The following is a 27,883-nucleotide window of genomic DNA, read 5'->3' as shown; positions in this document are numbered from 1 at the left end:
CTGCTTGCAGGGGGGCTTCGATTGACTAAGGCCCAGGATGGGCAATGAACTGAACAGGGTGGCTTTGCCTCCGAGAAGGCACATGGAGGACTGCTCTTCTGCAGGGTGCCCCTTGGAGCTGCCCATAAATGGTGGGGCTGTGAAGCTGGGGACAAGTCAAGAGGAGCTTATGGGCACAACCACCCTGGGCCTGCTGCTTGGCAACCCAGTACCGAGGGGGGAAGACCTCCTCTCCTTAAATATGAGCAAAGCACAATTCGCCTCTATGACATTTTATTCGACTTTCGCACCTGCCCAGGGAAGACCACTTTCAGTGTTACAATCAAAATCCGCTCTCTCTCCCCCCCCGCGGGAGATCTTGCTTCTCCCCCAAGGAGCCCCTTTGCTCAGCTTCCTGCGCCCCCGCAGTAGGGAGCCGGACCTCCAAGCAAGATATCGGCCCTCCCGCTACAGGTGCCCCGACAAGAGGAGCCGCTCCTGTGGCCCGACCTTGGGCTCTGGCATGCAGGACTGTATAGGAGCACACGCGGCCCTGCCAAGCACCAGCTGCTGAAGGCACCACGAACTCTGCCAGAATTGGGCCTCATCCAGAAGCAAAAAAAGTGGCAACTTCATTAACTCCAGAGAAGGCACAGCTCTGCATGACGGGCGCCTGGATGTCCTACAGCACTGGGAAGGCCTTGCATTTCTCTCCCCCAGAACAGGTGCTGCAAAGGGGCTGAAGCTGCTGAAGGAGGGAAGAGGCTTGTCTCACCCCATCGCACCCCCAGGAAGGGGGAGGTCAACATGCCAACTGTCCATGCTGCCAGCCTGGCTGGAGGATGGAGCGCACACCCCTCCGTACACCAGTTCCTGCCAACCCACAGCCAGCCCCCAGCAGCCAAGCAACACGTGTGCTTCTCTCTTGTGTGCACGTGAGTGGGGGGCCACTGATTCCCCCTCCCCGTGGGCTTGCTGTTCCTCTTTAACGTAGCCAGGGTCTGCCTAAACCAGGCTCCTTGATCAAAGGTGCCCAACAGCTTCCTTACTCTCTTCTGGGGAAGCCCCGGGCTGCCACCTCCCCCGCCTATCCAGGCCTCCTCATTGCTGCCTGCAGCGGTTTAGGGAAGAGGGTGCTTGAAAGAGCCAAGGTGTGAAGCAATTTCCCCCTGCTCTTGTTGGGAAACCCTGGAGGAAGGTCCTCTCCCCACCCCAGCTTAACCTCTGCCCACAAACTCTTGTGTTCCCTCTCAGCTGGCATGCCTTCTCTGGCAACTGCCCACCCGCAGAGAAAGAGATTGGGGTAAGAAGAGTTGTTTGGGGGCTGAAAACACATGCAGGACAGGAGCAGCTCAGCTGCCAGCACCCAGCACCCCCCCACCCCCCAAATCTCCTTCACCGGGCTCTGCCAGACTGCCTGGAACAGCTGCTAGAGCTTTGTTTGGGTGTCCAGCCACTCTCAGTTCCGCTTCTGGCCTGGACAGCACCCCCCACCAGTCCGCCCAACAGCAATCCAACCCCCAGAGAAATGCAGACTCGGCAGGCAGGGGAGAATCCAAAGAGCATGTTGGAACCAGGAGAGGCCCCTCCTCAGGACCCATCTGTCCTTCAAAACAGCACCTCACTAAAGGGCCTCCCCAGACCATGGGGCACTTCCAGGGCCAAGAGAAGGTCTGGCAGGCCCTCACTACCCTGGGGGCATCTCGCCTGCTGCCCCATGTGGCCATCCAGCCCCCACAGGGGGCAGCTCTGCGCTCCAAGACCCCAGCGGGCAATGTGTTAGAGGCCCGTGAGGTCTACAATGGCTTTAATGAAGATGGTGTCATCACGCACATAGGAGTTCTTGGTCTCCATCTTGGAGATGGGGCAGAAGAGCGGGCAGCCACTGGCAATGTTCATGTCGCTGACGGGCCGCTGGAAGGAAGAGGAGGCCACGTCAGGGCGGAAGGCATCAATGACGTGCTCCCGGTTATTCTGGTCCAGCAGCATCAGGGTAACCTACGGAGGAGACAGGAAACCCAGTGGTAGCCCTTCCAAATCTCTGGAGCCAAGCGACCCTCTTGGCCTCTGTATCTGCAAAAGGCTCAGAGGGTGCTGGGGGCCTTGGCCACTTGCTGTACAGGAAGGCATCTCCAGGCAGAAGACGGCTGCTCTGAGATTCTGCACCCACCTCGCCCCAAAGGAAGGCCGGCCCTGCCCGCAGCTCCAGAGAGAAGGACTCCCGCCAAGCTCTGCTCCTTCACTCAGCAGCTCACTCCTCCTGCGGGCCCAGCAGCCTCTTCTCCCCATTCCCCCCGTGTTACCTTCTGGTTGAAAGGCCATCGCAGCAGGGGGTCGTTGGGTCCTTTCATCACCACGAAGAAGAGAGACAAATGGGTGCCACGCCCAGTGCCGTCCCCGTTGAGGTAGATCCGCAGGCACATCTTGTAGCCGTACTTGCTGGTGTAGAAGGCTGGCCAAGCACAGCAGAAAGACAAAAGCAGAGGGCAGGTTGGGACGGAAGCTGTAGAGGACACTCACAAGGCGGCTTCGAGGCAAGGAGGCTCACCCTGCCCTGCTGCTGGTCCCTGGACCGCAGGCCCCCTTCTGAGCACCCAAGATCAGAGCCCGGATGTTCCCGGGGGCAGCTTTCCTGCGGGCCCACCTGGGGAGAAGATGGCCGGAGAGCGTCCCGTGACTGCCTCCTGCCGCTTCCTGGCGAAGTCGGTGATCTTCCAGATGAAGATGCCGTCGTAGGAGGCGGCCTCCATCTCCTGGATGGCGTGCTCCATCTCAGCCAGGGCCAGGTCCTTCAAGGCAATGCTCCTCTCCAGCTGCCGCACCTGGGTCAGAAAGGCACAGCTCAAGCTCTCTATGGCTTGGGAGGCTTCATTGCGTTCGCCACTTAGAGCCTCGGAAGGGGCCAGTCAAAAGCGATGCCAAGTGCTCTGTGGACCACTCCCTCGGTCGCAGGGGGACCCATGCCGCTGCCACCTCCTTCAGGCCTGGGTCTGCGTGTCCCCTCGCACAGAGCAGCCCCTTTCCCTTCTGCTTCTTCTCTGGACCAGGAAGCAAGACTGAGCTGCTGTGCACGCACGGTGCTTCCTGCCCGCCCTCTGCCATCCCTCCGGGGAGCCACAGAACCCCCCCCACCTTAGCGCTGAGGGCCTCGATCTTCTCCTGGTCGAGGCGATGCTGCCGGCTGGAGGCTTCGGCCACGAGCGACACCTTCTCCACCTCCCGGTTGAGGACACAGACGATGTTCTCGAAAGTGACCGTCTTCCTCTCCAGGGCCTCGCACTTCCCCAAGAGCTCCAGGGAGCTGGGGAGATCTCCCTCTGGGACCAGGGGCTTGCCCCCTGCCAGGGTGCAGCTGGCCTCCGCTGAGAGGCGGCCCAGCAGGGGCTCCAGCTTGCTGGATGCGGAGCCCAAGCTCAGCACGAAGCCCAGCAGCATGCAGAGGTGCTCCCCCAGGTAGCTCCTCTCGTGCTCGGGAAGCTTCTCATTCTCCATCTGCAGACCCCCAGAAGGAGCAGGAGAGGGTCAGGCCAGGCTGGGCCCAGGCAGCAAACATGCCAGTTCCTGCTCGTCTGCTCCCAGAAGGAGGGGAGGAAAAGGGTTCCCCTCAGAACGGGGCTGGCTGGGAATGGGAGAGGGAAGGGAAAGGGGTGCTGCTGCTGCTCTGCGGCTCAGGCCAAGGCTGATGTGGGCTGCCAGGGGCTGGGGAAGGGCACAGGGGCCGGATGCTGCCCCAGCAGTGTCAACTCTGGGGGTCTGATCAGGCTGTTGAGAGGGCCCCTCCGTTGCCAGCTGTGGACAGCGCGTCCTCCCCCAAACACCAGTCACAGGCCCTCCTTCCATGGGACATATTCTTTCTCCTCCCCACTCTGAAGCCTGGAGCAGTGCGAAGGGGGGACTGGCACTTACCAGCTGGGTGCAGCCGACTGGCTGGAACCTGCACGGGACTTTGCATTTGCTGCAGGTCTTGACGTGGTCCAGGAACTGCAGAAGAGCAGAGCAGCTTCAAAAGCGGGGAGAGGTGCACCCCTCACTCACCTCCAGCCACCACTTCTGTCCCATCTCGGCCCGGACTTCCTCAATCGCAAAGCGGAGAGTGTTGTGGGGGCCCACCCCAAAAGCACAGGCAGCAAATGGCCAGTTTGCCCTCTCTTCCATCCAGAGCCTGCCTCGGTATTGGGCAGCCCCCTTGCTTTTTCCACCAGTGGAGGAGGGCATTAGAATAGGCTGAGGAAAGCCATCCTGTCCCGCCACAGAAGACAGAAAGGCGCGTAGCTCAAGGGCACTTCTGAGGCAGTTGTGCAGAAGAAAGTGGGTCTGAACGGGTTGGGGTGTGCAAGCCTAGCGCCTCACGCTCTCCTGACCTTCTCCCGGGGGATCTTCTTCCTTCCACAGCCCTCGCAGGTGAGAGGAAATTTGGGGCACGCTGCGTCGTGGGCCTGGGAAAACAAAGCAGCAGAGACGGTGTGTTCAGCAGGTTAACCCGCGCTCTGCCCTGCCTCTCCTCTGATGACGTTGCTGGCCTCCTGCAGCTGGGGCGCTGGGACTACATGGGCTGGAAGGAAGGGAAAGCTGTAAACTGTGTGGGAAAGAGGGCGCTACAGCAATTAAAACCAAGGAAGTGCCTCTGCGCTTTGAGTCATAATGCTTCTGTGTGCTCCAAGAAGATGCTTGACTCCTCAGCGAACCTCTCTCTTAGCAATGCCCCCAGCAAGGTTGCTGTCCTGTCTCCCATCCTCGCAACCTCTGTGTGCATTCGCAGGACAGCAGCACGCCCAGTTTCCCCACCAGGCCTCGGAAGCCATCTCTGCAGGGTCCGTGCTTGGAATAATTCCAGGGTTGGGCAAGTCATAGTATGTGGCAGGGGGATGGGGACCACATCAGCCCAGGATCCTCCGGCCTCACTTTCGGATAGAGCACAGCCAGGCAGCTACCAAGGTCCAGGCGAGCGATAAGAGGCAGACCCTGGGTTTCGGCGGGGGGCAGCTCTGATCCATACCTGGCTTTCGGAGAAGTGGAAAAGGGCTTGGCAATATTTGCAGCTGAGGCTTCTCTCGGGGCACTCCTGGTTGGCGTGCTGCTCCTTCTCGCTCAGCCTGACCAGGCCCTGACACGCAGGACAGGCAACCAGCATGGCCGGGCAGTTCCCCTCGTGGCAGCTCTGCAGCGAAAGGAACCGGCAGGCGTCAGCGAGGAGGCGAGAGAAAGGGACTCGCGACCATAGGCCCTCCAGAGCAGCTTGGAAAAGCAGAAGGCCCTTTTACCAAGGGACGTGGCTGGGTCTGAAGGGAGCGCTGCTGAGCGCAGGCCTGAAACTCCCTCCCACAGGGGAACCTTTTGACTCTCTGCACCCAAAGAATGCCTGAAATTGGTGGCTGGTTTTAGAGAGGATCCGTTCTAGACCACAGAGCTTGTTCTTGCTGGGTCTGACTTATTTTCCGATTATCTCTGCAACTTTTTAAATGCATTGCTAGCTTTTGCGTTTACTTTGCTAAAATCAACATACTGGGAGGGAGGCAGGGAGGGAGGCCAGGGGTTAGGCATCCCCATCGCTCTGCTCCAGCCGGGACGAGGACAGAAATCCTACAGATTCTTGGGGCTGGAGTATGCATGCTCTTCTGTTGGGAGTGAGTCACTCTGTTGTGAAAGGCCGTGTTTGCCAAGGCACACAGTCCTCTGGCTGGCCTCCACTTTATTAAGGGGGGAGAAGAAAAGAGAGCACCATCACAAAGCGCAGGGGCCAAACTGGAGGGGTCGGGCTGCCTGCCTCGCTGGGATTTTCCAGCTGTCCTGGAAGCCAACTGCCACCCAATTTCCAGAGGCCTGGAACCAGAATGGAGGCTTCTCTCCAAGCCGAAGGTTCCAATCCGGGCCTTGGGGCTTCTCAGTCAAAAGAGTCAGATCCTGGGATGGCAATTCTCAGAGAGCTAACTACATCAAGCCAAGCCAGAAAGCGGCGTGTTTGTTAGTACAGATGCAGCTGTGGCTCTTCAGGACACATCTGGAAGCACTCCATGGCCACCAGGGTGCCTTGTGGGTTTTTCAAAGGGCTAAGTAGGGTAAAGCAGGGAAGCACTTTCGCTTTCCAGAGGCAAGCTGCTGCCGCCCCACCCAAAGAGAAAGTAAAACCAGCGAGAGCCAGAAGGCAGCTGGCAGTCGAGGGGGGCCGGCTTCTCTGCCCTGGTGTCGGATGACAGGGAGGAAAAGCTGCGCGAGGGTCCAGCGCCAGACCCAGAGCAGGGCTGGTGTTTTCTTGGCACCACTGGCAGGCCCCCTTCCTCTCGGGTTGAATAACAAGCAAGTATTTTAGGGACTTTCCAGAGGGGTGTCATTGCTCAGGCTTCCGCCAGGGACTTTCCAAGCTGGAAGCACTGACGCTCTGAGCATGCAGCCCCAGCTGCAGACAGTCTGGCTCTCCTCGACATCAGCCAGAGCAGGGCAGGCAGGCAGCCTGCTCACCCAGCCAGTCGAGGCAGAACTGCTCTCCGGTTCTCCGTGGGAAGGGGGGTTGCAGAAGACTTTGCCCATCTACAGAGCCCTACGAGCCCCGCGCTAAGAGGACCACCCTGTGGCCAAGGGGCCTCTGCCAGGCCAGCCCGTTCTTTAGGGGAGAGATGCTGGGGTTCCAATCCTTGCGTCTTCAAACCCCGGGCCCTTCCCCCCTCAACAGAACGTGGCCTCTGAGCCAGAACCTGAAGAACCCGTCCCAGGACCTTCCATCTGCAAAGCAGGAGGTTCTTCTCTCTCCTGCAAAGAGCACGGTAGAGCCAGAGCTGCCTGCTCTCTCTTGGCTTCTGAGAGATGAAGCCTCCATGCAGAATTTGGAACTGAGTACTGAGGGAGCAGGTCACTGGATGTATGGTGGAAGAAAGAAATGCCCGTGTTTGGGAGGACAAGCAGCAAACACAGATGTCCCATGAAAAGCACTTTCTGGCCTAAAACAGAGCACAGGCCACCCAAGAGAAGCCTCTGGGTACCCCAGAACAAGGTGGTCCCATGGAGGAGGGGGACTGTGCCCCTGGGTAGCCTCTGTGCCCACAGCCCCACGTTCAGCAATGACGAAAGCCCCCAAGCTGCTGGGGGTCCGTGAGGCTCCAGACAATGAAGGACGCCAATTCCCAGCACTTTTCCATTTAGCCTCCTACTCAGAGAGAGGAAGAACTGGTTAAGGGTCCCTCTGATCTTTACCTCATATTCTTTGATTGTCCCTTTCCACACGCAACCCTTGTTGGGACAGATGGCCGGGAGACTCTCCACTTCCCGCCGAGCTGCGTTGTCTGGGAAAGCCTCCAAGGGCAAAAAGGGAAGGATTAAGCAACAGAGATGCTGAGAAGGTGAAGAAAATGTCTGGCCAGCCAATTTAGTGGCGGCAGCAGCTTGACAGGGTGGGGGTGGGATGAGAAAATGGGAGCAACCTAACTATTTTGGCACAATATGTGTGTGTGTGTGGGGGGGGAGAGAGATTGGTCACAGAAGTCCTTTGAATGTCCAAACCAGCAAGCAAGCCCAACTGGAAAGCTTTTCTGGGAGGGGGGTGCAAGGCAGGGGACCCCCAACTAACTCTTAAGTGCTGCTCTGAACTCACTTCTCTGCCACTCCTACTGCAGGCAGAGGGAGAAGCAGGCCTTGCTCTCTTGACCTCCCTTCTTCACGCCTGTCCCAGTGGAGTCAGTCTGAGTTGCTGGGAAGCAAAGTTCTGACAAGGCACAGCTTGGCACGAGCGGCAGCTCGGGATGCAAAGAATTTGGGCTGAGCTGCCCCAAAGGGAAGCCTCCAGAACATAAACAGAGGAGGCGGAACCCCCATCTCTGGGGCAATGCTAGGTCTGGTTTCCTGTTTCAAGAAGGGGGCCAGACTCCAAAAGCTTTCTCCCTGCCTGGCGATCCCTTCGCCTTCACTTCAAGGTGCCTGTCTCACGGGGGGCACCAACCGAGCCCCTACGCTCTCAGGGGTGCTTGGGAAGAACAGCGGGACAAACGTCTGCTCACGTCAGAGACTCCAGCAGAGCCTGCACTTACCACCCCCGTTTCCAAGATCGACGCACCTTCTTCATACAACCCCTCTTGAATGCAGGCTGCGCACTTCTGGGGCCCCAAGCTGGCGGGGAAGAGGAAGACTGTGAGAACAACCCAGAGAGCCTCAGGTGACCCCCCAAGTCACCTGGGCAGACATTTCCCCAGCAACCTCAAAAAGGAACAGAGCTGCATTTTGCTCTGACATCGTTCAATGGGTCTCTGAGCATGTGCAGTTGGTCTTGTTTGGCTCAAACTGATTGAAGAGCTGTTGGCCTGGCTGCCTTCGCAAGGGGAAATTGCTTCCAGGTCCCCAGGTGGGAGTTGTTTATAGGCTGGAAGAACCGCCCTTCCTTTTCAGCCGTGTCGCTCTGACTGATCCTGGGCTGTGCACCTGATGCCCTCCAGATTGCAGCTCCCAAAGCAACAGGAATAATCCCCAAAAACTAGCAGGCGCCAGATCGCCTATCCGGGGGTAATCAAGCAGCTGCTCACGTCTTTGCTCCCTGGCTGACCTGCTTGGTTCCTGCCTTTCTCCAGAGGGAGGGAGATGGGGAGTTAATGAAAAAGGCATATCGGCTTCTTTCTTGGGTGAGAACTTGGTCTGGAACTAAGCAGGTGAACCTCACATTTGGGGAGATCCCTGAGAGGTCTTTCCCACCTGAAAAACGTCGAGAGCCGGGGCCCAAGCGGGAAGGGACTGCCCTGCCGGCCTCCTTCATGCAAGCCATCGGCAAAGTGAGGAATCTGTTCCCCTCAGGCTCTCGGCAAGGCGCGAGGCATTCCGGGGAACGATCTTTACAAACACAAAGCTGGCTCCTCAGGGAAAAGCGCTTGAAATCCAGCCTGCTTTCTCCCTCCATCTGCAAGGGGGGGGGGCGGCGATAATGGCCATGCACTGGGGGTTGTGAAAGCAAGCAAGAGACACCTTAGAATTTTCTTCAAGCAATAGGAGCAGTAGCGATGACCGCACTGGGCTTGAAACGGCCGCCGTAAAATGTTCCTGCACTCTGAACACAGGTATTTGCCCACTAGTTCGGTGCCCAGAATCTCCCTGGGGAACCCTGGCTGGTTTACATCCAAAGAGCCAGGAGGAGTCGCATTGACTGATGCCATGTGAACCAGACTGTTCGTGTGGCCGTCACAACCCTGGAAGGAAGAACAACGGGCCACAGTTAAGCTCCATTTTAAAAAGAGCTTTCCCTGAGTAGTTAACACCAAGCAATCCCCCATGTGGTGTGACTTTAGGGCCCCCAGTCCTGCTCCGAAGCAGACCAGGGCAGATTCCGCCCACAGCCAGGGCAGGCCAAAGGCTGATAGGCTGGGATCCAACAGCAGCCTGCTTGTGAGCAGGTCCCCAGCCTGGAGCACAGAGAGGTAGTCTGCCACTGTGCATGGAGGATTGTGCCAGCTGCAGTGGCCACTCAGCCGAGACAGACAGTTCCTCCCCGCTTGCCTAACCCACCCCCTAAAGCTGTTGCCACTTTCTGCAGCCCTGAGGACCCCCAGATCCACTCACAGGAGTGCAAAGACAGACAGTTCCTCCTCTCCAGCCAGACCGCTTCCCCTTCCAGCCACCCAAGTCCCCCAATTTATCTGCACTCCGCTCTCAGATCCTTAAAGACCAGCCCTGCCGGCAACACCTCCCACTTACTGGTTTATCTGCCATCTTCGCTGCCCGGGCTGCAGACAGAAAAACATTTCCTGTACAAGCCAGACTCCCACGGCCGCCCCAGACTACGTCTGCCGGTCATCCCGCCCGCAACTTCCATTTGTCCTCTCGCCCTATCGCCAGCCTCGCCTCGCCTCGCCTCGCTCACCGGCCAGCTTGGGCCTGGGCGCGCTGCCACGGCTGGGGCTACGCGAGGGGGCGCGAACGGTCTGCGCGGCGACTCGCGCTCCTCAAGGCGGCGGCTCCCCGGGCCGGCTGGAAAGCCGGAGGGCCGCTGGCCCCGCGGGGAGGCGGCGCTGCGGGAGGAGCGCGGCCGCCTGGTCCCGGAGCGCCGGAGCTGCCGGCCCCGCCGACCTCCGCACGGGGCGCGGGCATCGCGGTCGCGAGCGGCGCCTCCCCGTCGAGGCCCCGCGGGTCCGGCGCCGGGCGCCTCCCTCGCACCGGGAGCGGAGCGGAGGCGCCCGCCCCGCCCGGAGGAGTTCCCGCTTCGCGCGTCACGGCCGCTCGGAAATCTCCGGGCCTCTCCCTGGAAGGGAGGCACGCGGGGCGGCGGGCGCTGCGGTCCGGAACCCCCAGGGGCGCCGGGAGGCAGAAGCGGGCCCGCGCCGGCGCTTCCCTTCCGAGGCGGCGGCGCCGAGGAAGGGGCCCGCCAGCCGCCGCCTCCGGGCGCGCCGCGGTCCCCAAGCCGGGCCGCGGGACGCCGGAGATGCCCGTCGTCCAGCGCGCCAGTCGCAGAGGGACCCGGCCCGCCCGCCCGCGAAGAGGCCCCCCCCGCCGCTCGCCCGCGCCGCCCCCGCCCCCACTCACCCGGAGCCGCGGCCGGCCACCCCAGCACCGACCGGAAGTCCCCGTAAGCTCCACCCAACGCTTCCGCCACTGGTCTTCGTCCGGGCGCAGCCGACGCCGAGGCCCCGCCCCCGGGGGCCCCGCCCCCGGCCCGCGATTGGCTCGGGGGCATGGCCGCCGCGGACGTCGCCGGCGCGCGGGAAGGCCGCTCCTGAGGTAACTCGCGTGCCTACTGTCAGTCGGGTTCCTCGGGCTCGGCAGGCGGGACGCTTCGGGGCCCGGATCCGCGGAGGCTCCACATCGCCTCCGTTCCGGCGACGGGAGTGGAGCCGCGGGTCCATCTGCCTTTTCGGGGCTGCAGCACAAATTGCGGAGGCCTCCGCTTCTCTGGAGGAGGCTTCGTCGTCCGGCGACGGTGGGGCCGCAGGTCCATCTGCCTTTTCGGGGCTGCAGCACAAATTGCGACGTTGTTACGGACAACTCAAAGGGAAGAGGCGAGCCGGGCACGGCGCTCTGGCGTAGGTTGCTGACGAACGCCCTGGGATCTCCCCGTGGCGCGCCATCCCCGCCAGAGGAGCCACAGTCAGGAAAGCCGGGAGGGAGGGAGAGGGGAGGCGGGCCGCCGGGGGCACAGGCAGCGCGCCGCCCCGAAGAAGCGAACCTTCCCCGAAGAATCGGATTCACGGCGGCGCTTCCCGTTAAGGAATTGAGCGGAGGGGCCGGAGCCTTCTGCGCATGCTCCGAAGTTGGAGCCCGAGGGCCGTCATCACTTTTGGACTACCCCAGCTCGAGAGTGGAAGGGAGGATCTCCCCAGTTGTCACTCCAGCCAATCGTACAACGCAGCATCATGAGCGGCTTGGTAAACAGCCTATTACGAACGGGCTCCTTGGAGAGTTCTTTTCTCAGGACTAGCCTCCAGAAGGCCGTCTCTCAACCAGTACGAGGACGGGGAGTTTTGATCGACAAGAGAGTTGACATATGAAAGGCCTTCAAAACAGGAACGATGCGGAGGCGTAACTGCCATTGTGACGTCGTCTGAGGGGAGGAGGGGAGGGGTCTAATACCTCAGCCAGTCGTGTTGAGGCTTCGGCCGTGAGCGGCAGTGGGGCGGCCCAATAGGAGGGCTGCGCGCTCCGCCCTCGCGAGGGAGAGATGGGATGAGGGAGGGAACGGCGAGAGGGACGGCCTATTGCGGAGGTTGAGCAGCGAAGAGGCGGCGGCGGCAGAAGCAGAAGCGGAGGCAGGAACGAGAGGCGCCATGGCGGAGAGCGACTGGGACACGGTGACGGTGCTGCGCAAGAAGGGCCCCAGCGCGGCTCAGGCCAAATCGAAGCAGGTGAGGGTAGGCAGGAACGCGCGTGCGCACCCTCTTTAGGCCCCGCCCATCTCCCCGTGGGAGGAGTGCCTGCGCCGAGCCCCCGTCACTCTATCGGGAGGCACGCCCACCGGCCCCTTATTTGCATTGGCTCCGCCCGCGATTTGCCCAGCGGGGTCCCCGATCGGTCTGGCCGCGGTTCCTCCCCGGCTCCCGGCCGGGCGGGCGCCGCGGGCGCGATCGGGCGGCTTGGGCGGGGGGGGCGCCGCGCGGCCGGGCGTCGCGTCCCGAGTAGCGGGGGCATCCCCGCCGACTCGCTGCCTGCCCCGCGAGGGGACCCGGGGCGCCCGCGCCTCGCCCTGCCCGAGCCGCCCTGTCTCCGGGGGACGCGGGTCGGGGCGCGGCGCGCTGTGACGCTCCCGTTGCCCCCCAGGCGGTCCTGGCCGCCCAGAGAAGAGGCGAAGACGTGGAGACCTCCAAGAAATGTAGGTGCCGCGCGGGGGGGGGCGGGGGGCGGCGCGGCGGGGGCGGCCCTGCGCGCGGCCGAGCAACGCGGCGCTCCTCCCGCAGGGGCGGCCGGGCAGAACAAGCAGCACTCGATCACCAAGAACACGGCCAAGCTGGACCGCGAGACCGAGGAGCTGCACCACGACCGCGTCCCGCTGGAGGTGGGCAAGGTCATCCAGCAGGGCCGGCAGAGCAAGGGGCTGACCCAGAAGGACCTGGCCACGGTAGGCGCCGGGCGGGCGGCTGGGCCGGGCAGGGCCGGGTCCCGCCGCGCCGCGCCGCGCGCTCACTCCGCCTCCGCCTCCGCCTCCGCAGAAAATCAACGAGAAGCCGCAGGTGATCGCGGACTACGAGTCCGGCCGCGCCATCCCCAACAACCAGGTGCTGGGCAAGATCGAGAGGGCCATCGGTGAGTGCGGGCAGCCCGGGCCCTCGGGGAGCCGGGGAGAGCGGGGCCGGGGGCGGAGGGCTGCGGCGGCGCGCCCCGACCGGCCGACCGGCCGACCGACCCACCCCTCTGCGCTCTCCCGCAGGTCTCAAGCTCCGCGGGCGGGACATCGGCAGGCCCCTCGAGAAGGGCCCGAAGGGGAAGTGATGACAAAGCCTCGAAATCAGTCTGCCCCGACTGATCTCGCCGGCCGCCGCCCGGCCTCGCGCGGCCGGGGTCTCTCGTCGCCAGGCTGGAGTCGCCAGAGCGCCCGCCCCGTTGTCAATCGCCCCGCAGCTGACCTTCCCGCCTCCCTTTTTCAAAGTATCCAAATCCTAATAAAGCACCGCGTCTGAATCTGCCAGGGGCACGAACGAAAGAAAATTGTCGTTATCTTTAGGGGCCCAACAGGGGCCGGGCCTTGAGGGGCCCCTCGCCAAGGGGTGGGGGTCAAGAAGCGAGGGCGGCTGCCCTCACCCCCCCCCTGGCAGCTGCTGGCTGGCTGGCTTTCAAGGGGGTGGATGGATGCCACGACGCCCAGGGCGGAGGCGCGCCACAACGGGCGCTCCCTTGTCAGAACGATGCTGTGCGTGACGCCCTTTATACCAGCTGTTTTTATAAACGTACTTTCAACCCGTGAATCTGCTACCTGCATCTGTGTTACGTTTGAGTTGTTTTCTCCAGCTGATGTTTTCCGGTGGAAAAGTTCAGATCTGCGTTTTCAGTAAACCTCTCTGCGGCCCTCGGGGCTCACATGCGTGCGCGTCCCTGCTGTTCGCCCGCCCTCCCCTCCCCTCCCCTCCCCAGCATGGGGTAAAGCAGGGGAAGGAAAGCATCTTGCCAATGGAGGCCATGTGGGGGGCCCTGTTTGTGGCTCTTTAAAGCCTCCCAGGCTGCCACTGGAAAGAACTGATACTCTGCCCCACTTTGCTGAGCAACCTTTTTTTTTAAAGTTAAATGGTACCATCCGGAGATTAAACTAGTGCCTCCTGTGGGGAGTGTCCCCCCCCCCGTTTTCTTGTGCTGTCTGTTGAATGATTCCTTCTGAGCAGCGCTAGACAGGCCATTCACACGTCCGGCTGTCCAGTTCAGAAAAGAGACAGATTCAGCTCAGGTTCCATTCTCTTTATTAGAGCCCGAGGGGGTCGTGCTGGGCTTCCTCCCCAGAGGAACAGAGGCTGATGGGAGGCTGGGCGGGGGCCGCTAGGCCGATGCTGCGTCGGGAGCCATCTCGGGGAGGATGATTCTGTCCTGGAAGCCAAGGGAAGAGACGGCTGGCCTCAGGTGGCGACAGAGGGGCGGGAGGGGAAGCCGCGCGGGCTGCCTGCTTGAAGAAGGCGGCCTGCTGCCAGACAGCCTCCTCGGTCACTCGCCCCGGGAGGGAGGCCCCGACGGGCCAGTCAAAAGGAAGGAGCCCAGCCCAGCCGCAAGGATGTCAGTAAAGGAAGCCCAGGCTGGAAGGCAGCGGGCAGAGGACCAGCACCCCAGGCCGCCTTACATCTCGGAAGGCGATGTTGTCGAAGCCCTGGTCGCTGCCTTCCTCCTCCGCCATCCTCTCCCGAGTCGCTCTCCGCTTCCACAGGCAGCACGCGGCGGCCCCGATCAGCGCCAGGAGGACGGAGCTCACGATGCCAACCACAATGCCAACCACTGGACCTTGAGGGGGGCTGCTGCTCCCTGCCAAAGCCAGAAAACGGTGCCAAGAGCCTCTTCCAGCAGGGATCGGGGTGGCACCAGTGGGGATTCCGCCAGCGTTCAGCCTTTCTGCCAACGCCTGCGGCTGTGACTTCTCTGGACAGAGGGCACCCCGCCTCACCTGCTGCTTGGCCCCCCGGAGGAGAGGCGCAGTCCAGCCCAGCTGCATACCGCACATCATCCACCGCAATCACTCCGGAGCTGGCCCAGGCTCCGCTGGTGGCCTCCAGCACAATCTGAAGAGGAGAGGGTGGCGCTCAGGCTCAGAAGGGCGAGGGCACGATGGGTAATTAACCTGCTGAACTCCTCGCCGCAGGAGGTCGACAGGGAGGGAGGGAGCATACGAGTAAGGTGGCCACACCTGGAACTCCACGAGGCTGGTCACCAGGAGTGTTTGGTTCACCCAGGTCCGGCTCTGATGGCCCGTGGCACTCCACATCGCCCTCTCCCCCTGTGTGCCAGTCAACTTCACTCTGAGCTCTGCTGGAGCTGCAATGCAGAGGAGCACCTGAACCCAGGTCTCTGACGCGTGTGTCAGAAAGTGTGCCTCCCTGCCCTGCCAAAGACCCGGCACTTCCTTCCAACCAGCCCTGCTTGTGGTCTCCCTCCTCTGACCGAGAACTTTAAGCGGTGCCGCCTCCGCCTCTGCAACAGGACACCACAATCGGGGGGGGGGGGCTCACTCACAGCCACGGCCAAGGAAGTCCATGTGGTAGTGGAACGTCAGGCAGGAGCCCAGGGTGGGTGCGAGGGGTTCGCTCACCAGGCGGGCCATGCTCTTCCCCAAGCCCAGCACTGCCACGTCAACGTAGGCATAGTGACCTGCAGAGAGAAAGGGGAACGGCAGGAAGGAACCATGGAGGCCCGGGCATACCTCTGCAGAACCGATCAAACAGTCTGAGGCTGGGTTCTCCTTCCTCTCGGTCTCCTGCGTACTGGGCCATGGTGATGCGCATGAGGAGCGCTCCGGAACGTGGGCCTGCCCGGCCTGCAAGCTTCTTGTGGGGAAGCTTAAGCCGCCAAAGGGACCAAGAGCACCATTCAGGACTTCCGCTTCCTCGCCGTGGGATCATTTAATAACCCATGAATCAAGAAAGTACATCAGATCCGCAAAACCTAGGCAGGACCGATTGACTTCTGCCAAACTGCAGTTGTTGCATCCGACTGGAGCCATCAGCTCCTCCTTGGCAAGCGTGCCAGTGGTTCAGCAAGTGTCAAAAGCAAAGGAGGGCTTGGCAAGCCTAAACTGCCAGGCAGAGGCTGATGCCAGGCCCGGAGCTGCTTTGAGGACGTCTCCTGGCAGCCCCAGCCTCCTTTCGTGCAAGCGAGGGATCGAGCACTAACCTGCTTTGGTGCCGAGGGTGTGGTCTTCCTTGGGGGACGGGGAGCGCAATGGGGTGGTGGCTTCCTTCCAGTCCCAGCTGTACCAGCTTCCGTGGGGCTTGCTCCACCCGCAGGGGCCTGACTCAAAGTCACAGGAGCCTGGGCCAAGAGGACACCATGGTTGCTTCTGGTCTCTGGTCCCCTCTGAGCCCCACCAACATCAGGGACTCTCCATCTTGGCCCCCCTCAGCTCAATCAGCCACCCCCAAAAGGGGAGCTGGCTGGGAATCTTGGAAGCGGTGACCCGAGACAGAAGGCTGAACGAAGACCTCCAGCACCTCCCTAGAGGTGATGCCAAGGCCCCCTGCGAACTCATGGGATGAGTCCCCTCCTCCACGAACCTTTTGAATTCAGAATATAGGGATTGCAAGCCCCAACGACTTTTTCCAAGTAGAAATGAGGCCACACTATAGCCTTCCCAATCTGGTGTGCTTCCAGATGGAGCCCCCCCAGTGCCCATAATATTCCCTTTCCCCTTATTAAAAATTAAGAAAATGAGGACAGCGGGGTTACGAATCCAAAGCAGCGACAGCAGCGCCCTCCTCCGTGGCCTTCTGGGCAGTCACCTGGTTTAGAGCAGCCTCCTTCCTTCACGGAGAGGTCGTCGAGGGCAACGTAAGAAGCAGGCCCCCCGCTGGCACCTCCGACCGCAAAGACCACCTGCCCACGGAAGAGGCGAGGGGGGTAACAGAGGGGTGGAACGGCTCGCGGCCGGCACCCTCCGTCTGCAGCTGAGACCCTGTTCCCGGTTCCAGCCTTCGCTTCTGCCAACGTTGCCAGCCAGAGACATAGGCTCCAGCACATATTCAGAAATGCTGCCGGGCCCACCTGCCATCTCCCTTGGACCTTCGCCACGAAGCTGCCGTACCGCCAGGCTGCCTCCTGTGCCGGGTCCAGGCTGAGCATCCCCGTTTGCTCTCCGCTCTCCTCTTCCTCCTCCACGTAGGCAATCAAGGACCCTGAGGGGAGCAACCAACAGAGCAGGGGCAGACCTGGAACGCAGGGCCTGCCCATGAGGCCAGAGGATGGCAGCGGCAGCGTTACTTGCGGGGGGCAGGGAAGACTCAAGATCTTGGGCCCCTGACTTCGTGAATCAGGCTCATGCCACGCACCCCGATTTGCTGAGAGCACAGAGGTCACGATTACCACCCGGGCCAAACTCCACTTACCTGGTTCACTGCTGCTTAGGTAGTACCAAAAGGTGACACAGTGGGTGCGAAGCAGAGGTGGGAAGGTCTGAGTGCGCAGGACGGCCACCTGCCCGGGAGGCAGTTTGTCCGCACTAGTGCTGACGACCGCGTAATGCCCTGGGGGAAGTGTTCGCTGTCAGGCTCCGGCCGAAAGAGGCCAGAGCTCTGCAAAGGCTGGACAGATTCGGGGTTACTTTTAGTTGAGAAAACCCCCCACAATGCAAGCCAGAACACTGGGGCCCAACAGTAAACGGAGCGACTTGTCCGAGGTCTCCCCGGAAGCCCCGGGGCCCGCCTTTCAGGGCCCACCCACTCCAAGGGCAAAAGAGGTGCCTCCTGCACACTGCTCTCGGCTACCTTCTGGCTCGCCAATGGTGTGATCCACGGGAGGGCCCCAGCCCCCAGTGCCATTCTGCCGCTGCCACTCTTGCTGCCCGGGGCCCGAGAAGCCGCAGTCGTCGGCCTCGAAGGAGCAGCGCTGCTGGGCTGTGCAGGCCCCCGGCGTCACCGTGATGTCATCCAACGCTATCCTCCCCAGAAAGCCATCCCGGAGTGCCTCGAAGATCACCTGCAGGACAGGTGGCAAAAGCCTCATGAGAGATTGAGAATGGCCGGCTGTGGAATTCCGCATTTTGGCTCCCTTGTTCAGACCCAAGTTTCTAGCCCTCATGGCATAAAGAAAAATTGGGGCCCACTGGAATCCGAGGAAGACTTTCAAGGGTGCAGGGAAATCTGTTCTAGTCCAGGGAAGCTGCCCATCCAGAGTGACCTGATCTGTTTGAGCTGTGCTGTGCTTTCCTCTTCCTTGGCATGGAAAGGGGGGTATTTATTTTGAGGCTGCAGGGAGGACAGAGGATGCCCTGGAAGCTGGCTGGTGCCATGCCAAGCCAATCCAAAGCTGGATCCTGACTATTACAAGGCTGTTCTTACCCATGAGCAACCTTCCCAACGCCACCAAAAAGCAAAGGGACATGGCAGTGGGTTCAAGGGCAGGAGGTGGCCGAGTCAGACGGTTTGGCCAACCGAATGTTTCTGAGCAGCAGCTTTCCAGATCTTCCAAATCTCTGCCTCTGGATCTGGGGTTTTCTTCATGCAAGGTAGAGGCCGCATCAGTCATTCTTTACCTGATAATTCTGACCAGGCTTGGGGGAAATGGTGGCGAACTCTCGATGCCAAACCGCACCATCACTCCCTGTCCTGGTCCAAAGCACCTGCTCCGATTCTCCAGCCTCCTTCATTTTGAGGGTCAGGGTACCTGCAAAACCAAAAGCTGTGTGTGTGTGTGTGTGTGTGCGTGTGTGTGTGTAGGCAGACATAGTCTTCTGAAGGATGCAAACCCAGAAGTGTCAATTAATTGCTCCATCGTGCTAAAGAAATCCCAGGATTCTGCTGCCTTCATACATTTAAAACACGCTGGAAGACTATGGAGCGTCTGATCAGAAAAGATCTTTTTCCTCGGCAGATGAAAGATGGCGTGTGAATGTAAGCAGCTCTCAGAAAACTCCAGCGGAGCTCAGAAAGGCAGCAGAGGGCGTGATAAAGAGCAAAGGACTTTGTGTAGCTCTGGCTAACCTACAGACGTTCTGCCACAGGATGGAGCAAAGGCTGCCAAGATGCTTTTGAAAGACGGTGGGGCGGGAGGGCACTGCTGCACCCCTTGCAGGCTTCCACCCTAATGCTGGAGCAGGACAGCCTAACCGCCCTCCGATGCCTGCCGCTCTGTTACCAGCTCTTCTCCTCTTTGGGAGGCCCGCAAGAGGCAGCAGCAGGCTGGTGGTGCTCTGGAGCCTTCGCAAAAGTGGAGGAGAGCCCACCAGGATCACTCACCAATCTGGGGGCCATCCATGCGGTACCAGAAGGAAATGCAGGAGACTTCTGCAGCAGCAGCAGCAGCAGCAGCAGCAGTCTGCGGAGCAGAAATGAGGCGGGCACGCCAGCCTCGGGTCCAGGGTCCGGAGGGATCCACAAATAGGAAAGAGCCTGTTGAACAGGAGAGGAGAATTGCAAAATGCTGACCGGGCAGCAAAGGGAGCATCTTTTTGGAGGCGCTGCCCTTGGTCTAACCCCTGCACAGGCTGCTGCGTTCAAGTTGTCTTTCATTCCATTTTGTTTCGTGTTCCTTACCTGATCTTTTGTTTTATTTCCACAATTTGTGTTAGGTAAGGATGGTCCACGACCAAAACAAAGGGTTTTGACAGTTGGGGGGAGAGAGCGTGGAGAATTTTGAATTAGACGGATGACTATTTGACTCACACGTCTTTCTGGAGCAAGAACATCATTTTGTGCAAGTGAAAATCAGAGCCCAATTGCCTGTTCCATTGTGGCTTCTGCTGGTAGCGAAGAGGCTATTGTAGCTTCTTGGCATGAGTGGAGTCTGCCAAGCCTTCGGGATACATCTCCAAGCCACCTGGGGCCCCAAAGTCCAGCCAGCCACATTGGGCTGGGATTTGGCCTGGAGACCCCTGTGCAGCCAGACCCCGAGTCCGCTCTCTGCCGCCCTACCCGAGCCCGTCGTGTGGTCCATGGTCCACCCCTGGCTGCTGCTCCGCTTCCAGTCAAAGCCGTTGCTCTGCTCCAGATACCAGCTGCACCAGTCGGTCTCAAAGTTGCAGGACAGCTGTGCCTGGGAGGCTGGGGGGACAGAGGGTGGAGAAAGAGGGTCTGGCCGACGCAGTCAAGGGGGTGTTCCTGGGGATGCTTCCCAGACCAGCAATAGCCAACAGAGGAGGAAGAGAAGTATGTCTACTTCTATCCCACCCAGAATGGGTTTGTGCACCCCACTTCGTTGTTTTCCCCAACGCCTGCAGCCCCACTGATGGCGCAAGGCTGGTGAGGGCCAAGCTGCCAAGCACGAGGAGGGCAGGGAGTTGGTACCTGAGGCCAGGGCTTTGGTGCTGCAGTTCACGAAGGAGATACTGCTGATGGCAAGTGGCAGGGGCGCCCGGGGGCTGCCGATGTCCTCCGTGGCCAGCAGCTCAAGCTCAGGAAAGAGAGACGGGGTGGGGGAGTTCATGGGGGAACATGCAACTTGTAGCCTCTCCCCTCCTCTCTGTGTAGCTGCACCCGCAGGCACCCCAAGTGGTGACCTGCCACCGGCCTTCCCCAGAGCCGAGGCTGTTTGCCTGCAGCAAGAAAGGAAGGACCCTCCCAGGTCCCACCCGGAGAGAACTGCAGACAGCCCCTACCTGGAAGGGCCTCTTCCATGCGCCCAGGGGCACCGTGGCCTCTGACCAGGCAGCAGAGCCATTGCCCTGGGCAAACCAAGCCCACCAGCGGGTCCCCAGGCTCTCGTCGGCAATGGCGAGAGCGAGGAAGCCTGGCGCGGGGGGAGAAGAGCGAGGCGGTGACTTCAGGGCCCAGCAGCACCCACCTGGGCCGAGGGGGACAACGGGCGGAGGGCGGCACCAATACCGTGTGGGCCAGTGGTGAAGTCCATCTGCAGAGCACAGCCTAACCCCGAAGGACCCAGCACAGGAGTAGCAGCCCGCGCCATGGAGAACATCTGCCCTGGGCCTTCCTGCAGACTGAAAACGGGCCCTAAGGAGGAATGGGACAAAGGTGGGCCCAGGCTGACCAAAAGACAGCTGCACCCCTCACCCGTAAAGGCAGAATGCCTCTCAGCACAGAGGGGTCTATGGATCTTGCCCATCCAACTCCTCCTCCTCCTCCTCGCCCCAGTCCCGCTTCTAAGCCGGCTTGGCCATCCAAGAAGCCTGCCACCCTCTTACCCACAGAATTTAACCAGCTGGTGTTCCACCGCAGGCGGCCCACGCTGATGTCCATCCAGCCCCCGGGGTCGCTGGTAAAGTCGGTCATCCCTGGAGGGAGGGAGGGAGGGAGCATTTTCTGAGCAGCGTGCCAGGAGCCATCCTGGGGTGAGACCGGCCCTCCTATCCTCCTCCTCCACTCCAACCTCAGCCTCGGCTCCTCGCCGAGCGTTTCTGGCTACGGTCAGGACTTTGTCTTTCGTTTTCTTCCACTGTGTTCAGTAATACTTTTCCCTTTCCAGAGAAAGCCTTTGCTACACATCGCAGAATTCAGCAGCTAGGAAAGCTGAATTCTGCAAACTGAATGGATTATGAAGATCAGAAGACATGGGTGGATTGGATGTTTATCCTGCCTTCATTTTCAGCGCACCTCCCTAGCGCTCCCACCTCCTATTTCCCCCCCAAACTGGCTTTTGCAAAGTTGCTCCGTGAATTAGGGGCCTCTGCCACAAGCACAGTCAGCCCCTAGCCCAAAGCACACCTTTCTTGGGGGTGCAGGGAGAGAAACTTGCTTGGGGGTGCAGGGAGAGCCTCAGGGCTCCTCACTTTCTGTGCTTCCTGTTTTAAAACCTGTGTTTTTAAGTCTCTCACACACAGAGAAAATGAAATGGCACCTCCAAAGACGTTAGAAGAGGTGCTAGGCGAGCTGCTCTGGCCTGGCCATTGCTTTCCAGCCCCTTACCGCACTGCTGCTCGTCAGAGCGGTCGTCACATTCGGCCTCAAAGTTGCAGACCTGCTCGAGGCTGATGCACTGCTTGCCCCGGCTGCACGCGAACTGCCCCTGGGCACAAGGGGGGCGGGAGGGCTCCAGCGGGGGAGGAGTCGGGAGCGGGGCTGAAAGGGACAAACACCAGCACCTCACTGCACGAGACCAGTTTCGCCACCGGCGGGAAGGGTCGGGGCATCCGGAGGGGGTTTGGCCCCACCCCCCTTGGTCAGGCAGCTTGTGGGGCTTCCAGCAGAGCAGAAGGGGGGCTGGAGGACAGAAAAGAGGGTGCTGGGGGCTGAATCCTTTGCTGGGGTTAACCCCGACAATGCCATCCCCTGACGTTCCAAGTGCAAGCCCCCTACAGAGACAGAGACCCCTTCGGACACCAGCCCTTGGGGCAGAGCCACCCAGTCTCAGCACTTCCTTAACCAGCCGGGGAAAAGGAGGAAAACGTCACCTCCCCAGGAAGACCCTGCGCCCCACCGCCCAGGGGGAGGCGATGGAGTTCAAGAGCAGCGCTGCCACCAGAGGCACCCAGATCAGTGGGGCCGGGAGAGACTCCTAGCTGAAACGCAGGAGCCTCTGAGCTAGGCCGTGGGTGAGCTGGGAGACTGACGGCTCGGCCAGGCTGTTCTACTTCTCGTACTCACTGTCCTGCACCTGGCAGTGAGGCGACAGACGAAGGTCATCCAGGGCGATACTCCCTCCGTGCCCCATCCCCCTCCGGCCCTCAATGATGATCTGAGAGAAAAAGCAACCTGAGCAATACGGGCCAGAGGACGAATACGGGCCTGCTGCTTAGCGACGCCAGAGGAGCTGCTGGGACGCCTCTGACTGCCCAAGTCAGCCTGCCAGCCCTGCTGCGCCTCGGGGGTCTGGGCACCCGGCACCATAGCTTCCAGGCTTCCTCTACCTTGAACTTCTGTGCCACCTGGAAATCCACTTTCTCCCGGAACCAGTAGTTGCCCAGGTCTCCCGTGCGGCTCCAGACGTGCTGCATTGCTTCTGCTGTCTGGGCATAGATGTGGAGGCTGTTGCTGTTCAAGCCATGCAGGTGGATGTAGAGAACCAGCTGGAAGGAAAACCAGCCAAGAGCCAACACCGCTTTATGGGGGGATCGGCAACCCAAGGCCCGGTTTCCCCTCCCTGTCCCTGCATTCAGCAACTCCAAGGAGGGCAGATCTGAGGCTTCCGCTGTCTGGGATGTGGGCAAATCACTGAGAGGTTTGCTTTTTACCCACCATTCGGGGGCAGATCCCCAGAGTCTTGGGGGGGATTCAAGACTGAGAGGCGAGTACCCAAAGGGGCTGCTCTGACAACAAGAGGGACAACGACCTGCAAGACCATCGTAAGAGTTCAACAGAAAAGAGCAGCGCGGCCAGCCTGTCCAGCTGGGGGCTTAGGGGACGCCCAGGACGACTCACGTAGCATGAATGGTTGGGGACCAGGGCCAACGTTGGGCTACTCAGCCAAGCTGTTCCCTCTTGGAGATCCGGGCTCTCGGTGTCGACATACGCAAAGAAGCCTGCAGGGGATCAAACAATCAAAATTGGCCCTGCGGGAGTCTCTTCCCTTACAGGCCACGCCTGGCTCAAAGCCTTGTAAACATTAACTCTTGTGCTTTCAGTGACCACAGCAGATCTTCTTATCTCCAGGAGGGCTGCAGAAACTTGAGCAAAGCGTTCCACCTTGACCAGGGACACCAAGCCGAGGGACAAAAGCCAGCTCCAAGTCACTCGAAGGGCCTGGGTCTGCAGCCCCGGCCCCTTTGGCCAGCTTCTCCAAGTCACAGAAGCCGGCCAAAGGGGCCGGAGCTGCAGACCCAGGCCCTTCGAGTCCCCAGCATGTCTCTTCCATGCCAGCAGACAGACGTTCCCTTTCGAAACCCCCCTTCCCCAAAATCTCAGGGCTGCTGCAGCACGGGACAGAACACAACCCATAAAAGCATAAAAGCAGCAGTAAAGCTGTGGCCGAACGACACGGAGAGCCATTTCTGCACTAAACTGACCTTTCCGGCTGTTGGTGCTGTGATCCCGCAAAGGCCCCGCCAAGGTCAAACCCAGGTGGAGGCTGGTGTTCCTTAGCCAGGACGTTGCTGTCCACTGGCACCAGTCCTCCTCGAAGGAACAGGCCATGAAAGAATCTACAGGGGCAAGAGAGAGACAGACAGACAGAAGGACGTCGGCCCTGGAGCTTCTCAGGCCATGAACCACCCTAAATACAGCCAGAAAGAAGTTGTTTGTTTGCAAGCTTGAAAACCAAAAGCGAATCAACAAACGTTGGAGTGGATTAAGGGGCAAGGGACAAAGATGAGAATTAAGGGCACTTGTGTTCAGGCCTCTAAGCTTTCTGGAACTGCTCCGGAGAAGGGGCTGCCCACCGCCAGACTCTCCTTGACAGGCTCCTGAGCTACTGAGAGCAGGCGTTATTTGGCTGACCAGAGTGGAAGTCCGGGAAGAGTGCCTTAAAGACCCCTTCAGAGAAGCCACAAGCCACTATGGCCAATTGCAGCAAATCTAAGAGGTCATATTCCGGATCCACGCGTTAAAACCACGAGTGCTGCAGCAGGACCCCGGTGCCTTCTCTCTGGCCCCCCCAGGACCCTCCGCTGCCATCGGAAGAGCTGCAGACCCAGGCTCCAGGGCGGAGCTTCCTCCCAGCACCTCTGTGCCCCCCAAGGCCAAACGGTGGGGAGTCAGCCCCTCGCCAGCGCTCACCACAATCAGCGCTGGTTTCGTCCTCGCCATCCCTGCAATCTGCGGTGCCATCGCACACGCGGTCTTTGGCGATGCAGCTGCCCCGCTGGCAGTGAAAGGCCTCTGCGCCACACGTCTGGGGACCTGAGGAGCAGGGACAGGGGAAGGGAGTGGACCAAAAGGGGCCATCTGCAGATCAGGTGGAGACAGGTGGGAAGGCCGGTTTCTAGACAAGGACACAGCTTGTGCTCGCCTTTGCACAAAAGGAAGCAGCTGAGCCTCTGGGCAAGGCTCTTTTCCTGCGTTCATCCTACTTCGGTCACAGAATTTCTCTGGGGTAGGGGAGGTAAAAACTCTCATGGGAAGAAGAGGGACTGGCTGCAGCAACCCACTGCCCGCCTGAAGGGAGCCTCTCCCACCACCAGAGGGGCTGCAACACAGGTCCCATCATCCTCAGCCTGCGTGGCCAATGTGCAGGAGTGGAACTTGATTTGCAGACCCCAGAGATTAATCCCACGGGACATCCCTTACAGGAAGCGGAGATTGCAGACAAGTTCAAGAAAAAATAAAGGACCCCCTGCTTTACGTGGAAAGCCACAGTTCCTGAACTCCACGTCATCCAGTGCCAGCTGTGTTGTCGAGGAGAAGTCCTGGGTTGAGGAGAAGGTTATCTGCAAGGCATGGAAGGACTCTGGGTGAGCCCTTGGAGGAGCTCCCGTCAGTTGGAGGCACGGCTGGGCTCAGGTGCCAAATACCTGGAAGGTGCCCTGGATCCGACCGGTGTAGGCCACCAGCTCCCGCCAGGAGTAAGTGCGACCTGGAGGGCTCTGCCACAGGGTGATGGTGCGATGTCCCTGGCTCAGCTCCAGGGTCAACGGAGTCTGAGTCTCGTTGAGACCTGTGTTCGCAAGGCGCATTTCCAGGACATAGTGGAGGACTCAGAGCTCTTTCAACCCTAAGAAAGATGTTCCCTCCCAAATCCACAATCTGTTGCCCCGTGAACTGTGCGGGAGCGTGTGTGCAGGAGTGTGCGTGGAGAAATCATGCAAGGCACTGGAGGCTGCTGCCGCTAGTTGCTCCCCAGTTCTCTGCCCTGTCCTCTGCCAGCCTACCTGACCCCCACAGATGGTACCAAGCTCGGATCTCGCAGGCAGCAGCCGCTTCTTGCAATGGGGGCGATCTGAGCCGAGCTGCTGCTGAGGGCTTTGCTCTCTGCTTTGAGGCAGTCATATACCAGCCTGTGGGAGAGCAATGGAGGCGTTCAGAGGAAGTGAGGAGAGCAGGGCTCCCACAGCCACACGTCAGCTCCACCTGGGGCTCACCTTGGGGTGAGAAAAGTCCCCGAGAGGCAAGACAAGAGGAGAAATGGGACGGGGGGCCCCCAGCGCAGGGCACCTTCCTGGGAGAGAGGCCGTGAGGACTTTCCCTTTGGCACCAGGCAGATGTACGAGGCCTTGCAAATGATTTCCAGCCCCAATAGAACTGGTTACCCATATCAGTGCCCAGTGTATGGTCAAAAGGAGGCTCCGGCCCCCTTGTGGAGGTGCTGGCCTGGGCCGGGCTCCAGCGGTAGGCTGTGGTGCTGATGTCCTCCCAGCCACAAGTGCCGTCTTCGAAGTCGCAGGTGAATGGAGTCCCCAGAGCCTGGGATTCCTTTTGGTACCCTGTATGGAGGGGATGGAGGGGGAAGAGCCGCTGGTCCACTACTGTTCAAAGGGACAGGTGACCGGGGTCGCAAAGGAGCGTCTCCTGCCCCGTCCACAAAGTCCTAGAGAGGAAGGGCCAGTGGACCCAAAGGAGGCTGCTGTGGGATGGGTCTGGGGGTCTGCTGTTGGGGTTTTCACGGCAACCTCAGGCTCTTTAACATCTTGGCGGCAGGATTTTACAGCCAGGAACCGACCCCGTTCACAAGCCTTTTGGCCTCAGAATTCATTCCCACAGACTGCAGTCTTTTCCAGCACAGGCATGTATTATGATGGATAGGAAGAGAAGAATGGCTGTCGTGAAACTGTTTGAGTGAGAAACCCTTTTCGGCAGAGAGCAAGTAACCCAACCTACTTTCCACCCATCTTTTTTTTCTGCACCGTCTTTAAATTCACCTGAAAGAATGGAAAGGAGCTCAACTCACCACACTGGTTTTCATCTGAACAATCCCAGCAGTCACACACAAAATCACACACACTCGGACTTCCACATCGGTTGACAAATGCAGCCTCGACATAAAACAGAGGCCCTGCTAGGAGACAAAGAAAGAAACCCCAAGTGGGTGGATCACAAGGACCACCTACTCGTCTACCTGCTTCTCATTCCCCTCGGAAGAATCCAGACATTTTCCATCCAGGTTCCCTCCTTCAGCAGGAACCACCAACTTGTGAAGCGGATTCAGCTGAGAGAACACGTAGCCAGCCCTTAAGCCAACCCCAGTGGGCTTAAGGACCAACATGCACCAGGCTGCTCCAAGACTAAATCTTGCACTCGTTTATACAGGAGGGCAAAATGAGGGATGCTCTCCATCCCATTCAAGAAATTCACATTCACTGTTCAGAATCTGAATGTAGAAAACAGAGAACTAAATTTTCAGTGCAAATCAGTTCTCAGGTTTGCAGACAAACTTCTGCCTCTCTCCAGAAACCAACAAGGGTGCCAACAGATTTTAGAGGACAATTGCCAGCCCATGGAGAAACAGGGAGACCATTTACTAACTACAAGCAAATGCTTTTCTTTCATCTTAAACAAACTCAAGCGCAGCCCCAAATGGCAAATTTCAAAACACATGAAAGGCTTTGAACCTTTCAGCAGACGTAAAAAGGCCCCAGGAGGAGCAGGTGTGCAGGCAGGCTGCTTCCTTCTGGTTTCCCAGAACCAAGGCTCAGCTGTTCCCTCCCTTGGCAGGATCTTCAGGTGCAGCCCTAGCAAAGAGGTGGCTTCCTCCTCTGAAAACTCACCCACGGGCGTCTGCAGGAGCAGGAGGGCCAGCAGCCACCAGGACATCCTGGGCCTGCACAGCAGCAAGATCCAGCCTGCCAGCCGGGAAGGAGGAAGGCAAGGCTGCTCCAGCGACAATGCAGCCTGGACTTCAACCCCCCGATCACCTCGTCTCTGAGACGACGCAGCACTTGCTGAAGAGGAGGGAAGCAGACTGCTCAGCACAGCCCAGGCACAGGGTGGGGACTGGCCACGGGGAGGGGGGCACAGGAACGGCACACCCGCCCACCTACAGTGGGAAGAGGGTCCCGGCGGCCTGCTGGGCACGTTCACGGAGCGGCAAAAGCAGAGAACGGAAGCTGCGTGCCACTCCAGCAAGCAAACCAATGCCCCTGCGCCCCCTGGCCTAAGCTTCTTTTCCGCATTATGACCAACGGCCTTTGATCACCAGCTGTTCTCCGCCAGCCTTTTGCTTCGATAAGGCCCTAGAGTAGGAGGTGGTGCCCCACATCGGATCTAAGTTCAGGCCTGGCTTGGGGACGGTCAGCCCCAGGAACGGGAGGAAAGGCAGGAGCCCTGGCTCTCGAGGCCAGCATCTCTGGCTCGAACGAGACCTGCGGGCAAGATTGGGGGGAACGCCTTTCAGTCTTTCTGGGCCAAGGGGCTCCCCGAGAGGGGCCTGCTGGGAGACTCTCCTCCGCCCTCAGCCTTTTGCCTTGTGGCGCTCCTCCGCCCTCTCCTTGTCCCTTGGGATATTTAACGTCTCCGCAAGTCACTTTAGACACTTTATTATATGCCATGCAGGGAGTTGCCATGAACAG

The 27,883-nt window shown here is 60.0% G+C and overlaps 3 protein-coding genes across 6 annotated transcripts; 1 reads left to right on the top strand and 2 right to left on the bottom strand.

Moving 5' to 3' along the window:
- Nucleotides 1-115: 115 nt before the first annotated feature.
- Nucleotides 116-11,223, bottom strand: TRAF2 (TNF receptor associated factor 2). Of its 2 annotated transcripts, XM_088146792.1 has the most exons (12): nucleotides 10,468-10,758; nucleotides 9,643-9,671; nucleotides 8,917-9,137; nucleotides 7,995-8,073; nucleotides 7,165-7,263; nucleotides 4,976-5,137; nucleotides 4,341-4,415; nucleotides 3,886-3,960; nucleotides 3,112-3,471; nucleotides 2,624-2,801; nucleotides 2,283-2,431; nucleotides 116-1,977 (listed from the first exon to the last, which is right to left on the bottom strand). In XM_088146792.1, the coding sequence occupies exons 1-12, from the start codon at nucleotides 10,616-10,618 to the stop codon at nucleotides 1,759-1,761; spliced, it is 1,797 nt and encodes a 598-aa protein (XP_088002918.1). In that variant the 5' UTR covers nucleotides 10,619-10,758; the 3' UTR covers nucleotides 116-1,758. The 2 variants fall into 2 exon arrangements, with proteins under 2 accessions (XP_088002918.1, XP_088002919.1); XM_088146793.1 differs by lacking the exon at nucleotides 9,643-9,671 and having other exon boundaries at nucleotides 10,468-11,223.
- A 371-nt stretch (nucleotides 11,224-11,594) lies between these two features.
- On the top strand, nucleotides 11,595-13,337 carry EDF1 (endothelial differentiation related factor 1). Its single transcript, XM_088146795.1, has 5 exons — nucleotides 11,595-11,783; nucleotides 12,196-12,247; nucleotides 12,333-12,493; nucleotides 12,585-12,678; nucleotides 12,803-13,337. The coding sequence occupies exons 1-5, from the start codon at nucleotides 11,706-11,708 to the stop codon at nucleotides 12,862-12,864; spliced, it is 447 nt and encodes a 148-aa protein (XP_088002921.1). The 5' UTR covers nucleotides 11,595-11,705; the 3' UTR covers nucleotides 12,865-13,337.
- Nucleotides 13,338-13,806: 469 nt separating this feature from the next.
- Nucleotides 13,807-27,829, bottom strand: MAMDC4 (MAM domain containing 4). Of its 3 annotated transcripts, XM_088146788.1 has the most exons (30): nucleotides 27,356-27,829; nucleotides 27,083-27,256; nucleotides 26,266-26,373; nucleotides 25,628-25,801; nucleotides 25,250-25,375; nucleotides 24,893-25,035; nucleotides 24,724-24,808; nucleotides 24,159-24,281; nucleotides 23,450-23,584; nucleotides 22,866-22,966; nucleotides 22,355-22,513; nucleotides 22,092-22,182; nucleotides 21,414-21,566; nucleotides 20,693-20,782; nucleotides 20,376-20,501; nucleotides 20,150-20,280; nucleotides 19,839-19,944; nucleotides 19,467-19,595; nucleotides 18,792-18,944; nucleotides 18,089-18,219; nucleotides 17,322-17,532; nucleotides 16,944-17,081; nucleotides 16,603-16,733; nucleotides 16,341-16,434; nucleotides 15,736-15,873; nucleotides 15,079-15,213; nucleotides 14,753-14,880; nucleotides 14,513-14,627; nucleotides 14,195-14,373; nucleotides 13,807-13,947 (listed from the first exon to the last, which is right to left on the bottom strand). In XM_088146788.1, the coding sequence occupies exons 2-30, from the start codon at nucleotides 27,126-27,128 to the stop codon at nucleotides 13,900-13,902; spliced, it is 3,627 nt and encodes a 1,208-aa protein (XP_088002914.1). In that variant the 5' UTR covers nucleotides 27,129-27,256; nucleotides 27,356-27,829; the 3' UTR covers nucleotides 13,807-13,899. The 3 variants fall into 3 exon arrangements, with proteins under 3 accessions (XP_088002914.1, XP_088002915.1, XP_088002916.1); XM_088146789.1 differs by having other exon boundaries at nucleotides 26,266-26,370; nucleotides 27,083-27,829; XM_088146790.1 differs by lacking the exon at nucleotides 26,266-26,373 and having other exon boundaries at nucleotides 27,083-27,829.
- Between the last annotated feature and the right edge of the window lie 54 nt (nucleotides 27,830-27,883).

The sequence above is a fragment of the Python bivittatus genome, unplaced genomic scaffold (assembly GCF_059951505.1).
Source record: "Python bivittatus isolate LINGU-HERP-01145 unplaced genomic scaffold, Pbiv_v1 ctg000160_np1212, whole genome shotgun sequence".
NCBI lineage: Eukaryota > Metazoa > Chordata > Lepidosauria > Squamata > Pythonidae > Python > Python bivittatus.
This window is presented reverse-complemented; position numbering and strand designations above follow the sequence as displayed.

Bases quoted from the DNA above. Each gene is read 5' to 3' on its own strand.
- TRAF2 (XM_088146792.1), bottom strand. From the start codon at position 10,618: ATGCCCCCGAGCCAATCGCGGGCCGGGGGCGGGGCCCCCGGGGGCGGG. The intron at 8,074-8,916 runs GTGTCTCTTGCT...CTTCCCCGCCAG, and splicing joins TGCTTGAAGAAAATTCTAAG to CTTGGGGCCCCAGAAGTGCG. The intron at 2,432-2,623 runs GTGGGCCCGCAG...GTGCTTGGCCAG, and splicing joins TCCGGCCATCTTCTCCCCAG to CCTTCTACACCAGCAAGTAC.
- EDF1 (XM_088146795.1), top strand. From the start codon at position 11,706: ATGGCGGAGAGCGACTGGGACACGGTGACGGTGCTGCGCAAGAAGGGC. The intron at 12,248-12,332 runs GTAGGTGCCGCG...CTCCTCCCGCAG, and splicing joins CGTGGAGACCTCCAAGAAAT to GGGCGGCCGGGCAGAACAAG. The intron at 12,679-12,802 runs GTGAGTGCGGGC...GCTCTCCCGCAG, and splicing joins CAAGATCGAGAGGGCCATCG to GTCTCAAGCTCCGCGGGCGG.
- MAMDC4 (XM_088146788.1), bottom strand. From the start codon at position 27,128: ATGTCCTGGTGGCTGCTGGCCCTCCTGCTCCTGCAGACGCCCGTGG. The intron at 25,802-26,265 runs GTGAGTTGAGCT...CCCTCCATACAG, and splicing joins TTCAGATGAAAACCAGTGTG to GGTACCAAAAGGAATCCCAG. The intron at 18,220-18,791 runs GTGAGTGATCCT...TTGGTTTTGCAG, and splicing joins CATGGATGGCCCCCAGATTG to GTACCCTGACCCTCAAAATG.